The 16,451-nt window shown below is 43.9% G+C and overlaps 1 protein-coding gene across 2 annotated transcripts in view; it reads left to right on the top strand.

Annotated features, from left to right (window-relative positions):
- The window catches only part of man2c1 (mannosidase, alpha, class 2C, member 1), a 69,748-nt gene extending 53,583 nt beyond the window's left edge, over positions 1-16,165 (top strand). The window contains exons 19-26 of one of the 2 annotated variants that reach the window (XM_052042719.1): positions 3,148-3,252; positions 5,177-5,333; positions 5,426-5,569; positions 8,302-8,411; positions 12,126-12,205; positions 13,227-13,378; positions 14,207-14,310; positions 15,939-16,165. In XM_052042719.1, coding sequence (XP_051898679.1) covers positions 3,148-3,252; positions 5,177-5,333; positions 5,426-5,569; positions 8,302-8,411; positions 12,126-12,205; positions 13,227-13,378; positions 14,207-14,310; positions 15,939-16,050 — 964 coding nt within the window. In that variant the 3' untranslated portion in view covers positions 16,051-16,165. Of the gene's footprint in view, positions 1-3,147; positions 3,253-5,176; positions 5,334-5,425; positions 5,570-8,301; positions 8,412-12,125; positions 12,206-13,226; positions 13,379-14,206; positions 14,311-15,938 lie in introns of those variants that run through there. The other variant, XM_052042718.1, reaches the window with a different exon arrangement.
- Positions 16,166-16,451: the final 286 nt, after the last annotated feature.

A 16,451-nucleotide genomic window follows, 5' to 3' on the forward strand; every position in this document is an offset into this window, starting at 1 on the left:
CAGGCCCTTCGGCCCACAATGTTGTGCTGACGTTTTATCCTGCTCTAAGATATATCTAACCCTTTCCGCCCACATAGCCCCCTACTTTTCTATCATTCATGTGTCTATCTAAGAGTCTCTTAAATGTCCCTAATGTATCTGCCCCCACAACCTCTGCCGGCAGTGCGTTCCACACACCCACCACTCTCTGTGTAAAAAAAAGCTTACTCCTGACATCCCCCTTATACCTTCCTCCATTCACCTTAAAATTATGTCCCCTCTTGTTAGCCATTCTATGAAATTGCAGCATGCTCCCTCACATCAGAATTGCTCCAGACACAAGAACAAAAGATTTAGAAGCAGGAATAGATTGTACGCACTATCTCCTCAAGATTGTTTCACCATCCCTCCCATTCCTTGATTCCAGAAATCCCTAAAGTCTAGCAGTCTCAGCGTGGAAATGACTGCTCACCCTCAGAGTAAAGAAATTTCTCCTACCTCAGTTATGAATGGCAGAACCTTTATCCGGAGGCTATACTCCCTGGATTTATAAATTTATAAGAATTCTGCTGTGTGAGGAAATAGTCTCTCAATGTTTACTGTGCCAGTCCCTTGGGGAGTCTTGTGTCTCAGTAGATCCTCTCTCATACTTGTGAAATATTTATGTGTGGATAGTTTTGCTGTAGAGACCTTTGACAAAACTGTTGTATTATAGATGCCACAACACCACAGTGGAAACCAATGGTGATTTTACTGAATTACTGCCACTATGAACATCACTGCCCCTCACACCATGACAGATTGGTTCTGGAGGCTTCAGTCTGTCAAGAATTAAATTGCTCAGCAAGCTGGCTGTCTGCATCTTGATTATAATCTTAACCTTGCATAGTACACTGAATGCAGGGAAGGGCTTTCATTTATAATGAGCATCAAGTTTAATATTGTCTTGATCTGAAATAAATCCTTGTGTTGTTATTTTCACTGATCTCCTATGGACTTGAAATGTTAATCTCAATTAAGTAGTAAAATCGATGTTTTAATCGATGGGTATTTTCCGCCAAAAAATATTTCATTTACATTAATGCTTAAGGAACATCGAGCATAGGCTGCATTCAATAATGAAACTTGGTCCAGGGCTGTATACAGATCAACACACAGATTCTGATTTAATATGTTAATAAACTGCAGCTTCCTATTTGTTCTTTGTTAATTAGTATACAGATTAACCTGGAAGGATAGTTTCAAAGTGATATTTTTAAATATTATGGGGAATGCAAGTATAGAAACTAGACACATTAAATTAGAGATCCTGCACGAAACATGTCAATGCAATGAGAATGTGTAACATCTCGTTCTAATTGCCCTGAAGAGATGCCCCCCAGAGACGACACATTAAGTTGAGGATGGACTCCGCAGGGATTTATCATTATTGTGATAAGCCACTGTGAAGAAAAAATTTGTGTCTACAATTGAAATGATAAAACGTTGCAACTGCAAGCAATTTCTACCACGTACAAAGTTTCTAAAATTTACCAGGGAACTTGCATCTTAAATCCTCAGGAAATAAAACTTCTAGCAGGTCGTGATTGTTTAACTATCGACTGATGAAATAAGCCATGTTCATTTCTAAAACAATGTTGCAGGCGGTGGTCATTTGTTCTTACCACATTTATTCATTTGTAAAGTACAGTAAGTAAAGAATTGGTCGCTATACTATCAGAATATTTAATAAATCATCAGTCAGGTAGTTTAAAATATTCAGCATTTGGAAGAATGAAGGAAAACCACCTGTGATTTTCATGAAAAAATTTTAAAAATCATACTGTTCAGTAACCAACCTCATGCTTTTGAATAACTCAGACTAAAAAAAAGATTGCTTTAAGTAACGGATGCAGTTAGTAGGCCCCTCTTGACTATTGCACCATTCAGTAAAATCGTGGCTGATCTTCTACCTGTCTGTCACTTTCCTTCACTAACCCCATATCCCTTGATTCTCATAACGTCCACAAACCTAGCGACCTCTGTCTCAAATGTACTCAGTGACTGACCCTCCACAGATCTTTTGGGTGGTGAATTCCAAGGGTTCTTCACTCTCTCGGTTCTTCACTCTCTCGGTTCATCTCCGGCCAACCCCTATTTGAAACTAAGTCCTGCTTCTAAACACCCCAGCCAAAGACAACATTACTACATCTCCTTCGTCAAGCCCAGTAAGATTCTTGCCAGTTTCAATGACGTTGCCACAGAGACAAAACAACTCTGCTTCTAAATCACGTGTTAGAACTTTCCCCTCATCTCCATGGGCTGGACTGATGCCTGGGCATCATAGGGGAGAAACAAAGGACTGCAGATGCTGGAATCTAGATGAAAAACACGATGATGCTGGAGGAACTCAGCAGGCCAGGCAGCATCCGTGGAGAAAAGCAGGCGGTCAACGTTTCGGGTGGATAGGGGAGGGTGAATTCACCAGGCTCACAGTTGCAGAGTATGTCGTTTGTAACTTCAGAGAGACTTTTCTCACAATAGGATGGCAATGCAGCTAATTGGTGGGAATCAGATAGTCTGGGGAAATTAGGAAGGGATCTAGGAGATGGAAATCAAAAATAATTGCGGATGTTGGAAATCAAATAATATCAGAAAATGCTAAAAACACTCACCAGATGGAAATGGGAAACAGAGGTAATGTTCTGTGAAAGAATCTTCAGCATAAAAAGTTAACAAACAATCTGCTGGAAGAGCAACATTCGTGGGAGGAAAGGAACTGTTGATGTTTGGGTCGAAAGCCCACATTAGAACTCAGAGCTCAAGTTCTTTCAGCAGTTGTTGCTCCAGATTCCAGCATTTGCAGTCTCTTATGTCTACATAAAATGTTAACTCTGTTTTGCTCTCCACAGATGCTATTTGACTTGTTGAGTGTTTTCATTGGAGAGGTTAGAGCTGGGGTGGAGGCGTGCAAGAACAATGAGGGTTGGGATTCCTTCTCGCTGAGAAACTGCACTTGATGTCTTTGTCCAGCCCTCCTCTGTTGAATGAGATTGGCGAAGTATTAAAGACAACATCTGTATCTATTTTCCGGCCACCCCCCATTCCTTGTTCTAATCTAGTTTTGTGATCATGAATATGTGGTGCTCATCATCCAAGTCCATCAAGATTATTGTGTTTCATTTCCAGGGAAACTCTTCCTGAGGGCAGCTATGGCAACCAGTTGGTGCTATTTGATGACATTCCATTGTATTGGGATGCATGGGACGTTATGGACTATCACCTGGAGACAAGGTAAAATAACCCTGACGACCTACATTAATTTGTATCGATCGTGCATTTCTTTCGCATACCAAGGAGAAGTTATGTACCAAAGCTGGCAAAACTATTGTGCATGTTATTCTGCAACGAGCTGTGAGGTGACGTGAGTGGTGAGCTGGGCAACAATGTCCTTAAAGGGAATCATGAAAATCTGGTAAATCTCAGTCTGACTCTCAGGGGACTGTTTCTCATTTCTACTTTCTCTCCAGGTTTCTTTGGCAATTAGGAACTTTCTGTCAGAGCAATATTTCTGGTTGATTGCTCCATAGCTCTAAACAAATATTGTACGTCTTATATTTCCTTACAACATCGAAGGAGGATACTCAGTCCATTCTGCCTCCTGAAGTAATTCCTCTCCCCCATTTATTTCCCTGCAACCTGTTCTCTCTCGCACAACCTTTAACACTACCCAGCCGTACCTGATTACCCCACCAGCCACCTACACCAGGGGCAACTTACAGTAGCCAATTAACCCTCACACTTTTAGGATGTGGGAGGAAACCCACACAATCACAGGGAGAATATGCAAACTCCACGCTGATGGCACCAGAGGTCAGGATTGAACCAGCGTTGCTGAAGCTGTGAGATAGCAGCACCACCACCTTCTGTAGTGTCACTGCGTTGCCCCGACTACTGAAGGTACATCAAGAAAATTCCCTCTATTATTAGTGATTTGCTGAGAGTCATTTAAAATGTTCTTGTGCTCTATTGTTACAACGTTAAATAATTTCCCTTAAGAGAAAACTTTCTATCATTGAGGCAGCAATGGCACGTTGAGGAAGAAATGTTTATTTCACCCCCGCTGTCCAATTTCTGCCCCTTCCCAGAGTTCTGGGTTATTTGTTGCATTGGCTGAACCCAGTTACATCATAATTTAGTCCTAAATTCTTCCAGCTCACATTTGGTCACCTGTGATTCAGTTACATTGATTAAATGGAAAAAAAACAAAACAATAATTGCAGATGTATTTGATTATGATAAGATGGTGTCATCTAACCAGATCAAAATGTAATAGTTTGTCCATAATCTAGAACGGTCTGCATTTTCCCTGATGTATGAAGGTTCGGCACTTGTCTCAGTTGTTGTACTGGATTCTCCACATCGCGTCCTCAGCTGCCAGATCATCATCACCACTCTCTTGTACCTGTTGCAGATAAAAATCGTACTGTTCTCAGAGCTGTTGTGCTTCTGTCACTAGCTCTCACTTTCACTCCATAGAAGTGGTAATATTGACCAAATAAACCAAATACTTAAGGTCAGATTTGAAACTTTCCCCTTCCAGGTACTTTTGCAAGGGCCATCACAGAACAAACACTCTGACTAACATCCAAAAAGCCAATCCACCGTCACTCTGTAGCCTAACAATTGATGCAGTCCCCTCCGAAAAGAAAAAGGGAGGGTTTCTACACTGCCTTTCACAGTCCTAGGATACCTCAGAGCTCTTTACAAATAGTGAAGTACTTGTGACATGCTTCCTCGGTTGGAATGTGTAAAACTTGCCGCTAATGTTTTGCACAGCAGTGACCTGTAAACAATAAGATGATAATGTCCAGATAATCCTTCTGGTGATCAATGTTTAGAGACCTGTCCAGTCCTTCATATCATGCGAGGGGGTATTTTACTCTCAGCTGGGAGGACAAGTAGACCCTAGTTTTGCTGTCTCACCCTAAAAGTCAGCACCTGTAGTGGTGCTGCACTCCCTCAATAATCTGCATTGTGTGTGCTGTCATCTCTGGAAGCCATGTTTTACTTATTCACAGGTCAATGTATTACTGTTGGGTGGGAACCAATACTGTGAAAATGCCTTAGTTTGAACTTCGCTTGTATCGATCCTTGGTACAATGGAACGTGGAGTCTGCATTCTCTACTGGCAATGTAATGTTTCTTTGCTCATTAGGAAACCTATCTCCCAAGTGCTGCAACCTCTGGAGATCGTGTGCCCAGGTGGGGTCAGGGGAAGTATAAGGCACTCCATCCGTATCAGTGAGACCAGCAGAATTCGCCAAGAAATCATACTGGATGCTTGCAGCCCCTACGTTAAGTTTAAAACTGAGGTGAGCAGATTTGGGGAATCAAGAGCTTTCTTCTCCATGTTGTACGCTTTGTGACCCTTTGTACTAAACAGTAGTATATGTATTGTGTGTAGGTTGAATGGCATGAAGCACACAAGTTTCTGAAGGTGGAGTTCCCCACAACGGTGCACAGTGCCAATGCCACCTATGAAATCCAGTTTGGACATCTTCAGCGACCGACACACCGCAACACTTCGTGGGACTGGGCACGTTTTGAGGTACCAATTTGATGGAACTGCATTATGCTGGAACAGCACATACCTCACAATAGAACAGAAGAGAAAATTGAGCCCAAAAAATTGGTTAGGCTTTGGAATTGAGGTTGTGTGACCATTTTGAGGACACCTGCGTTTAGTCTGTAGCGGCGACCCTGGGCTTCCCGTTCCCTGCCACTTTAATTCTCCGTCCCACTCCCACTCTGACTTATCGGTCTGTGGCCTCCTGCACTGTCACAGTGAGGCCCAATGCAAGTTTGAGTATCTGCATCTCATTTTCTTTCTGGACACGCTGCAATCTTGTGGATTTAATATTACATGCTACAACTTCAGGTAATTTGATGTCTCTGTCGGCATCCGTCATCCATCTGTGATACCTGCTCAGCTGGTTTGTTTTCCCTTTTTCCCCTCCGGGAGTGGAGGACGTGCCCAGCCTAACCTGCCGGGCACATCTACCTGCTCTGCCTTTCACACTCCTACATTCTTTTGTCTACGCTCTCACTCTCTAACTGCTCCTATTGACCAGATCACCCTGTTCACAGCTTATCCCTTCGGTCAGCCCAGTTTTACCCTATCAGAGACGCTCCCCTTCCCCACCCTCCCTGCAGCTTAACAAGTTTCTATTCTCTTCTTCCCAGTTCTGACCAAGTTCCCAGTTCCATGACCTGAAACTTTGACTCTGTTTCTCTTCTCTCAGATGCTGCCTGACCTGCTGAGTATTTACAGCACTTTCTGTCTTTATTTCAGAATTGCATCATCTGCAGTTTTATTTTTGGATTTTTTTTTCACTTCCTGGAAATACTCAGTAGCTGAGGCATCATCCATGGAGTCAGAGTACTGAAGGAGGCCCTTCAGCCCACCAAGTCCGTGCTGACCATAACCACCCATTTACACTAATCCCATTTTTTAAAATTCTCCCCGCATTTCCATCACCTCCCCCTAGAATCTGCAGGGAGAGAGGAACAGTTAACTTCTTAGGTCGGTGCTCCTTCAGCTCTTTGCGGACACTGCCTGGCCTCCCGAGTATTTCCAGTTTCAGTTTTACTTCTAGTTTCCAACAGCAGCAGCATGTTGCTTTCGAGTTGTTTAGCTGTGTATCTGAAGCATTTCTTCACTCTTAACACACCACATCACCCCACCCCGCCCCCCCACCCCAGCACCTTTTCTTCAAGGTAGTTAAAGAGAACCCTAATTGTTTCTGTCATAGTTCATTTGTTCTTAAAGTATTTATAGATGTTGTGTGCACAGTTTACAATTTCCCATGGTCCCTGCTGACCTTCCTTGGGCTTACTAGAACAGTCTGCTCTCCCACTCTATTCTGGCTCGATGCTAGCGGCTGTTCACGTTTTAAAAGGTTTCAGTTCATAAGTTATCATATTGTGCATGAGTTGCAATCCCTTTGGAAGAGACTGATCTCTACAAAGTTGGTCTGTGATCTGCACTTCAGCATTATAAATTACGTGCAATTATTTTTGATGGGAAAGATAAAGCTGCTGTAGGCTCCAAAATGCTGAGAGTTTCAAACTGTATAATATTTTTTGACAGAGGGGGGAGAGGTGTTAAACACTGGCTAAAAAGCATTACATCCTGAAACTATCAGAAATGTCCAAATCCACTCCTGATCTACATGCATTTTGCCCCCTCTGGAGAAAATGGTGGGAGGTAGGTGTGCTTCATCGTGTAACTTGGTTAATGGTTTTCATGCATCGTGTTTATGGTTCGGGCCTTTGGGCTGTCAGCTCAGTTGAAGCACTCTGTCAACGTTTGAAAGTTTGCTAGGTTGATGTGTGTGGAGGCGCCTCATTTCTTTCTCCTGCACTTAGTTTCCTAACTATTCTGGACGTGAGCTGCATTACTCAGTCAGACGCATCTCAAATGTTTTGCTGAATTATTTTCTCCTCCCTCAATCATGTCAACTTGTAGAACTCCAGATAATAAATGCCCAGTAGTTGGTCAGTACATGGAGGCTACATGGAAATGAACAGGATCATATTCTGTTTTAAGCTTGGTGCTTGTGCATTATTACTGGAGCTGACAGTTTCTCATCGTCAATCCTACCTCTTTTTTTCCAAGACATCTACATTGACCCAGTGAGACCTAATGTCATCCTTTGGGAGGAATCATTGATGTGCCAGTGTAAATTAGCATGAGCTCAACTCAACTGACAGGCTCACTGATGCATCCTGGGTTTATGACCGTAGCTACAGTTATGTCGTTCTCTCACAGTTGGGGCCACTTTTCACAATGATGCCTCAACTGCTTGGAACTAAAAATACTTTTTTTTACTTAAGAGTAGGCCATTGTAACAACCTGCATTTATAAAGAACCCCTAATGGAGCAAAACAACCCCAAAGAATTATCAAGCAAGATCTGATGTCAAGCTACATAACTTTAGGTACTCCAGTCCTAAAAAGGTCTCAGACCTGAAATGTTAACTCTCCGCACATGCTCTCTCTTTCGTATTATTTATTTATTTCTGTAACTTGCAGTAATTTTTATTTCTTTGTCTTGCACTGTACTGCTGCTGCAAAATGGCAAATTTCACGACATATGTCAGTGATAATAAACCTGATTCTGAGATGCTGCCTGACCTGCTGAGTGTTTCCAGCATTTTCTGTTTTTATTTCGGCTTTCCAGCATCTGCAGTTTTTTTAAATTTTCTTTTTTTAGAAGAGAGAAGCTTCATTTTAGTGGGATGGGATTGCAGTAGAAAATGACTTTACTTTGTTTCCTAGGTCTGGGGACACAAGTGGGCTGATCTGTCGGAGCACGGTTTTGGTGTCGCATTGCTCAATGACTGCAAGTATGGATATTCTGTGCATCAAAACATAATGACCCTATCCCTGTAAGTACTCGGTGAAAAACAGATCTATCACCACCAAGGTGATGATGACAGTACAACCTATAAATATACCTACTCAAGTAAATATTCACAGTTAAGTCATGGGATCTAATAAAATGTTTTTACGTTGCAAGATGATTGGGTTGTAAGGCTCTCTGAACTTAACCCATGTGGAAGGAAATGATAAGGGTTGGTACGGTGGTTTATGGTGTGTTTGTGTGGGTTTCCTCCACATGCTCCGGTTTCCTCCCACGTTCCAAAGATGTACGGGTTAGGCAGTTGTGGGCATGCTATGTTGGCACCGGAAGCGTGGCGACACTTGTGGGCTGCCCCCAGAACACTCTGCGCAAAATGTGCATTTCACTGTGTGTTTTGATGTACATGTGACTAATAAAGATATCTTATGGACCTTCTGAGTTTAGTCATGTTTATGAAGGGCTAACTTGTTTATAGTTGGCATACTTCACTGCCCCAAAACCAGCTAATAAAAGTTTTGGGGAGTTTTATTCACTCTGTTTCTTGTTTGTTTTAGCCACTGAACCAGTGTTAGGAGGTAATGCAGCTTGGATCATTTGGGAGAGTTTGGGGCTGATGATGTGAATAAGGCATGATCTAAATTTAACACAATTTTCTGATGATCACAAGATCTTTGCCCACCTTGGCCAGTGCAGCGAGCTCTGTGATCTCTACTTTAGTAAGAGAACAAGACAACAGGTTTTTGGATGGTCTGTTGGGAACCCAGGGCTTGGCTCATTGAATTTCAGGGCCAAGCAAAATGACCCTGAAACCATCAAGAGCCTTGGGTTAGTTACTGCGGGAGTAACCGAGGTTTGAGAGAGCACTCAGAGGTGCAGCTAGAAAAATCTGAAGATTCAAACTTCTGCCAGTGGACGAGGTAGATGAGAGCAGATTTCTTTATTAGTCACATGTACATCGAAACACACAGTGAAATGCATCTTTTGCGTAGAGTGTTCTGGGGGCAGCCCGCAAGTGTCGCCACACTTCCGGCGCCAACATAGCACGCCCACAACTTCCTAACCCGTGTGTCTTTGGAGTGTGGGAGGAAACCGGAGCACCCGGAGGAAACCCACGCAGGAAACAACATACAAACTCCTTACAGACAGTGGCCGGAATTGAACCTGGGTCGCTGGCGCTGTAAAGCGTTACGCTAACCGCTACACTACTGTGCCGATTAACAACAACATTAAACGGATGAAAATGTCTGGAAGGAAAGACTTGCTGCCTTGTCAAGTGCAAATTCACAGTGGCTAGAGCATCATTTGGGGAGTGGTGAATTGGTAATTAAATTACTGAACTGATGGTCTGGAGACTTGGAACATCTAGAGACATGGGTTCAAATCCCATGGTGGCAACTAATTAAATAACGTAACTTTTTTTAAGAAGGAGCTGTTACTATGAAACTACTGGAAATCCATTTGGTTCACACATCTGAAGGGAATCTGCTGCTCTTGTCCTGTCTGCCCCTTGTGTGGTGCTAACCACATCCCGATCTTCACCAGCTCAATGTAGCCACAGTGTCCACCATTCATAAAGTCCACAGCACCTCTCGGACTGCACTTCCTGCCACCAAGAAAGACGGGGTCTATAGAGTCATGGAGTTATACAGCACGGAAACAGGCCCTTCGGCCCAACTCATCCGTGCTAACCAAGTTGCCTAACTGAGCCAGTTCCATTTGGCCCATATCCCTCTGAACCTTCCCTATCCCTGCACCTGTCCAAATGCCTTTTAAATGTCAAAATTGTACCTGCCCCAACCACTTCCTCTGGCAGCTCGTTCCATACACCCACCACCCTCAGGTCCCCTTTTAAATCTTTCCCCTCTCACTTTAAACCTATGCCCTCTAGTTTTGGACTCCCCTCTTCCCCCTATCTTTGACACGTGGAAACCCCACCCTGCAGGTTGTATACTATCCCACCTTGGGAATACTTATCCTGTCCTTCACCATAAACCCCAAGCTCTCCATCCAACAGCACTGTGGGAGTATTATCACCACGTCTCTTGCTGCCACCTTCAAGGGCTGTTAGGAAGTGGGCACTAAATGTCCTGACGTGTAAGTGAAAATAAAAGGAACAGGACCAGCAATGTGATCGATTCTTAACTGAAACGGATGAGCGAGCCACCCTCTTGTACTAATCACAAGGATTCAAGGCAGCATCTCTGCACATCTCCGCAGTTCCCAGCTCCCCACAGTCCTGTACTCCCAGGGGAGGAAATGACGCAGCAAATTCTGGGGCCGGTGAGGGGATGATGCCCCGGGGAACATCTCTCTCACATCCTCATGGTTGACATCACATGGAGCAAGCTTGCCTGTGTGATTCGATCTCTGACTCAGCCGAGAACCAGTCGAGCATGAAGGCAAGCAGAGAGCTGAGCGTTGACTGTGTTAGAGGGGCCCATGACTCTCTGGGGGAAAAATAACTGACTGACCTGGCTCTTCCTGTTCCTGCACAGTGTAAGATCACGATCTTCCGCAATCTGTCCAGCTGAAGTAATCTCAGAATACAATGTCAGCTCTTTCATTAGAACCCTCTAACACGATCGCGTGTCTAATCGTCCCAGAAGGAACAGATCAGTTCCTTAAGCCTATCTGAGTAACTAAGCTTCTAGCTCTTCCTTAGAGCACTTACAGGGCCACTGTATCGCCCATTAAAGGAATCTCGGCTCAGTGATGTGGGAGCAGTCAGTTTGAGGTCCAGCCAGATGTTTCAGTATCAGACTCAAATCCAACAGTGGTCCATTTGCACTGTCCGAAAGACACAATAAATTAATATTATCTTCGTGTTACCATAGCAGACTTACGTCCCGTCTTCTCATTGACTCCTCCATTGCTGTCACCAGCTGTGGGCTGTGATTGACCAGTAGGAGATATGAATCAGAATCAGGTTTATCACTGACATATGTTGTGAAACTTGTCATTTTGCAGCAGTAGTACAGTGCAAGACATAGACATAAAAATTACACATAAAATAAAAATTAAAAGACATAAGTCACAAAAATAATGCAAAAGAGGAATAACAAGGTAGTGTTCATGGACCATTCAGAAATCTGATGGTGGAAGGGAAAATCCTGTTCCTAAAATATTGAGTGTGGGTCTTCAGGCTCCTGTACCTCCTCCCCAATGGTAGTAACATGAAGAGGGCATGTCCTGGATGGTGAGGGTCCTTAATGATGGATGCTGCCTTCTTGAAGCAATGGCTCTTGAAGATGTCCTTGATGGTGGAGAGGGTTGTGCCCGTGATGGAGCTGGCTGAGTCTACAACCCTCTGCAGCATCTTTTGATCCTGCACATTGGAGCCTCCATACCAGGTGATGATGCAACCATCAAAATGCTCTCCATCATATATCTGTAGAAATTTGCAACAGTGGTGACATACCAAAGATATGCTGACACAGTAGGCCTGGTTTAGTGCTTAGGGAGATCCTAAGACTTGGTCTCCAACTTGATGGCCTCAACATCGATTTCTCTAACTTGCAGTAACCCCTCCCCTGCAGGGTTCGGACAGCATGGAGTTACACGCACTGCACCCATGGGGTCCCAGCGCTGAGCCCGTGGGGGTAGCCAGTGGGGCCGGCACTGTTTGTAGAGCCACCAGATTCTGGCAGTGATGTAGAAGTTGGGCAGATGGCAGACATTTGCTAACTTCATTCAGGTCCCAGCACAGCAGCCATCCTGACAGTTCTGTCTTTGTTTGCAGTTTAAGATCGCCAAAATCCCCGGATGCCACAGCGGATATGGGCCAGCATCAGTTCACATACGCCATCATGCCCCACACAGGTAAATATTAGGGGGAGAAAGGTGACTTGTCACTGAGAAATATACAGATGTTATATAAAATGTCACTATCACACTATTGAATTCCAGGGCTGCAGTGAGGGGAAGACTGACTTGTGTCGGGGTCCTGAACACAGCTTCAAATCACAGTGAACTGCTGTGACTGTTATGTAGGAAAACACATCTCTCTGCACAGCAAGGTCACAAGGTTATAGAAAATTATTTAGCTAATCTTTTGGATATAAGTGCAATCCATTTATAGAGAGGTATCAGATGCGTTCTAGGTAAGTGGCCACCAGACAAGAAGTGGGTACACTCTCTGGAGAGGGTCTGGATTAGCGAGTAGGGTCTGTGCTGTTAGCGGGAAATCGAATGATTAAAGAATCACTTGACACGCAGGTCTGTTTCAGTCATCAGAGGTTTATTGTTTTTCACCAGTGGGAGGTGAAGCTAAATGTCTCAAGCAGCTTCTCCATCCAACAAATAAAATCACGCATTTTCATGCATGTTCTCGAACCTGTCCTGATGAGCTAAAACCTATCACAATCGTAATTGCTCACACATTACATATCCAACCAAGTTAACAACGAGGCATCATGTGGCTATTCAATCAGTTTATGGACAGTTCTGAACCATCCCGTGATGTTTACCAGATAACTGACCACTTGTCCTCGGTCCTGTATGGTGAATCCTAGTGTTCAGGATTCCTTTTGGGCTGATAAGGGGAGCCCTCTACAACACTTTCTGCTTCTGCAGCAACCACAGGAAAGTGGTCAAGTCCCACAGTCTCCATTTGGTAACGTAGTGTGTGGCTAAATGTAGCTGCCTCTGCTCCCATGACCTACTCCCAACGGTCACCTCTCCTATCACTGGGCTAGTAATGCTGGTTTATGTTGTGAACTGGAGTTGAATGGCTAACGTGATGGGTTTTAACCAAGTGCAGCATTGCTGGTGTTTCTCCTCTAGTCCTACTCGAGTCAGCTGTGGTCCTTGTCCTGAGCGCCTGTGCTGGGTTTCCCTGCAGGTTCGTTCCAAGAGGCCAATGTGGTCCAGTTTGCCTACAACATCAACTACCCCTTGCACATCGTACCTGCTGAACCCAGCGTAAGCACTTCCAGCTCCTGGAGTGCCTTTTCCATCCAGTCTCCTGCTGTCGTTCTAGAGACAATTAAACAGGTGAGAGTACCAGAGAGCAACACACAAGGCGCTGGAGGAACTCAGCGGGTCGGGCAGCATCTGTGGAGGGAAGTGGACAGTTGACATTTCAGGTCGAGACCCTTCATCTGGCATGAAAGAGGGGAGATGGGCAGAATAAAAAGGTGGAGGGAAGAGTTGGAGAAAGCTGGCAGGTGATGGGGAGAGAGCCAGAGGGATCAGTTGATCATATAGGGCAATAATATTTCTGTAATTTGCAATAAAGCCTCGTAGGTATCACTGCTTCAATCAGTAACTCATTTGTAGGTTTGACAGTGCATTGGATATTAGTCCAATAACTTAACCACAGGCGCGCGTTTCTACCCTTCTGTGCCAGACAGGAAATGTAAATTAAAGTAACAAATTAAGTGTGGAACACCAAGCTAGAGGAGGAATAGTGACCATGAAACTGCTGGATTGTTGTAAAAACTCATCAGGCTCCTTCAGGTGAGGAAATCTGCTGCTATTACTGAGTCTGAACATATTTGATTCAAACTCAAAGCAATGTTGTTCGTGATTAACTCCCTCTGAATGGCCCGTAGTTCACAGGTAATAAATGTGGCTTTGCTGGTGATTTAACAGCCATGAACAATTCAGTTTTACAAATTGCCCTTTGAGGTGGCCAGATCTTTCATCTGGGGGATGTCTCTGTGGCTGCTGTTAATGCTGTGTGGCTGTAAGATCTGTAGGTGAAATATAATGGATGCTTTGAACCTTGCAAAGGGAACATGACTCATTGAAGTGAATTCTTGCTGCATAAGAGGAAGGCAAATATTTTGTGAACTGATCCTTAATGTTCATCACTGATAGGCTGAAGACAGGGACAACGCTCTGGTGATCCGACTGTATGAGTCACATGGCAGCACGGTAGACACTTGGTTGCACACTTCACTGCCTGTTAAACAAGCAATCTGGTAAGTGGCTATCAGTGTGATAGTGGACATTTTGTCAGTAAACAAGCCCCAGTACTGCACTTAGATCAAAGGTTATTGTGGGAAAGCTCCGGTAACATGTTGGCTAACAGCAACCAGAGGAGACACAGGTGGGTCTTTCTTTGGTTGGCAAAATGTAACAAGTGGTGTGCCACAGGGATTAGTGCTGGCGTCCCAATATTTTACAATTTGGATAAAGGCACTGAAGGTCGATAAATTTGCTTGTGACACAAGGATAGGAAACTGTGAAGAGGGGGCGGGGCAGGGCAGCTCAAAGTGATAGAGATGCATTAAATGAGTGGGCAAAGATCTGACAAGTGGAACCTAATGTGGGAGGATTGGAAATTGTCCATTTTGGCAGGAAAAAGGGAAAACTTTATCCGAATGGTGAGTGGAAAAGGGATCTGGGTGATGCAGAGCAGGATTTACAAATGTAGTATGCAGGTACAGCACGTAATTAGGAAAGCTAACAGTGCTATCTTTATTGCAAGATAAATTGAACACAAGCGAAGGATAACTTCCCTACCTTTATATAGAGACCTCAGCTGGAATACTCTGCATTATTAGGCTTTGTACTTAAGGAAGGATGTAGATGTGTGGGAAGTAGTTCTGGGGTTTACTGGAGTATCTAGAATGGGCAGGAAGAGAGGTTCAACAGGCCAGCCTTGTATCTGCTGCAGCTTAGAGTGGGATGTGACTTGATTGAAACATTCCAGTCCAGAGGGCTCTTAACAGGGTGGATGTGGAGAGGATGTTTCTTCTTGTGGGAGAATTTAAAACCAGAGGTCACCCAAAGGTTGCCCATTTAAACAGATATTTTTCCAAATGTTGGCTGTTTGGAACTCTCATACCATGGTCAGCGGAAGAAAAATCTTTGCATATTCCTAAGGCAGAGGTAGGTAGATTAGCAAGGGGGTGATAGGTTGCTGGGGGCTGGGCTGAATGTGTGTTCGTCAGATCAGCCCTGGTCTTATGAAATGGTTGAACTGGTGCTTATTGGTCCTGCTCTTGTTGTAAGCAAGAATCATGGATCATATCCATCAATGTAGGCTGTTTAATAACTTCAGAATGACCCAGTGTAGGAATTGCAGCAGTCAATCTGAGAACAAGATGGCACAACACCTTTTTATTTAATTGACAGACTGGCAATATCAATGTCAGAGGCAAACATCTGCTGAAAGCTGATGCTTAATTGGAACCACAAAAATTCCAGAACATCTTGTTACAGGAGTGAATGTGTGAGACATGAATATGTCCAGTGCTCTGAACAGAATCCTCTCCAACTGTTAGTTTTGAAGCTAAGTTACAGAGCAGTGAATCCAGCTGGAAGCAAATGTTCTGCCTCTATTATTATCTCAACTCATCCACATTAGACAGGCTGTGAGTCTGTAACACGTCCCTTTCAGTTGGTCTACGTATGAACCCACAGCCCATCTTGATAAAGTGAAATTGACAGGCTTTCATACTCTGTGTCTTTGGGTGATGGGGCATTTATTCACTACAGCTCAGCTCTAGTGCAGGAAGCTATGTTCATCAAGTAGTAACAATGCTGCAATCTCCCTGGGCCTTGTGAATCCAGCACCTTAACATTTACTGTTTCCTTTTGGCAGGTGTGACCTCTTGGAGCAGCCACTGACAGCCAAGCCTCTTCCCATCAATGATTTTCGGATCGAACTGTCCTTCACTCCATTCCAGATCCGTTCCATGATTCTCATTTTCTGATGTTGTGATGTACATAATTGCATCATATATAATTAACACCTTGACTGTATCAAGATTTTGCTATACTTGAAATCACAATCTGATTTGCAACAAGCAATTAAATAATACAAAATCCAAACATCCTCTGCAGAATTTTTTTTCTCATTTCCCGTCACTATTTACTGCTTGCAGCAGGAGTTTGATGCAGTCAGCGCAGGTCTTCTCATGGCTTGGCAGCAATGCTGACTTCCATTTTACATTCCTTGACAGTAATCAGATAATTACCAGGAAGCAGCTAGAGTGGATGAATGAAGGTGGCAGCAGGCAGGGAGCACGTTAACCATTCCAGGTCACAGCCCCTAATTCTAATAAACAGTCCTCAACCTGAAATGGTAATAGTGTCTCTTTCCACACAAGCTGCC

This window comes from Pristis pectinata, chromosome 32 (genome assembly GCF_009764475.1).
Source record: "Pristis pectinata isolate sPriPec2 chromosome 32, sPriPec2.1.pri, whole genome shotgun sequence".
Taxonomy (NCBI): Eukaryota; Metazoa; Chordata; class Chondrichthyes; order Rhinopristiformes; family Pristidae; genus Pristis; species Pristis pectinata.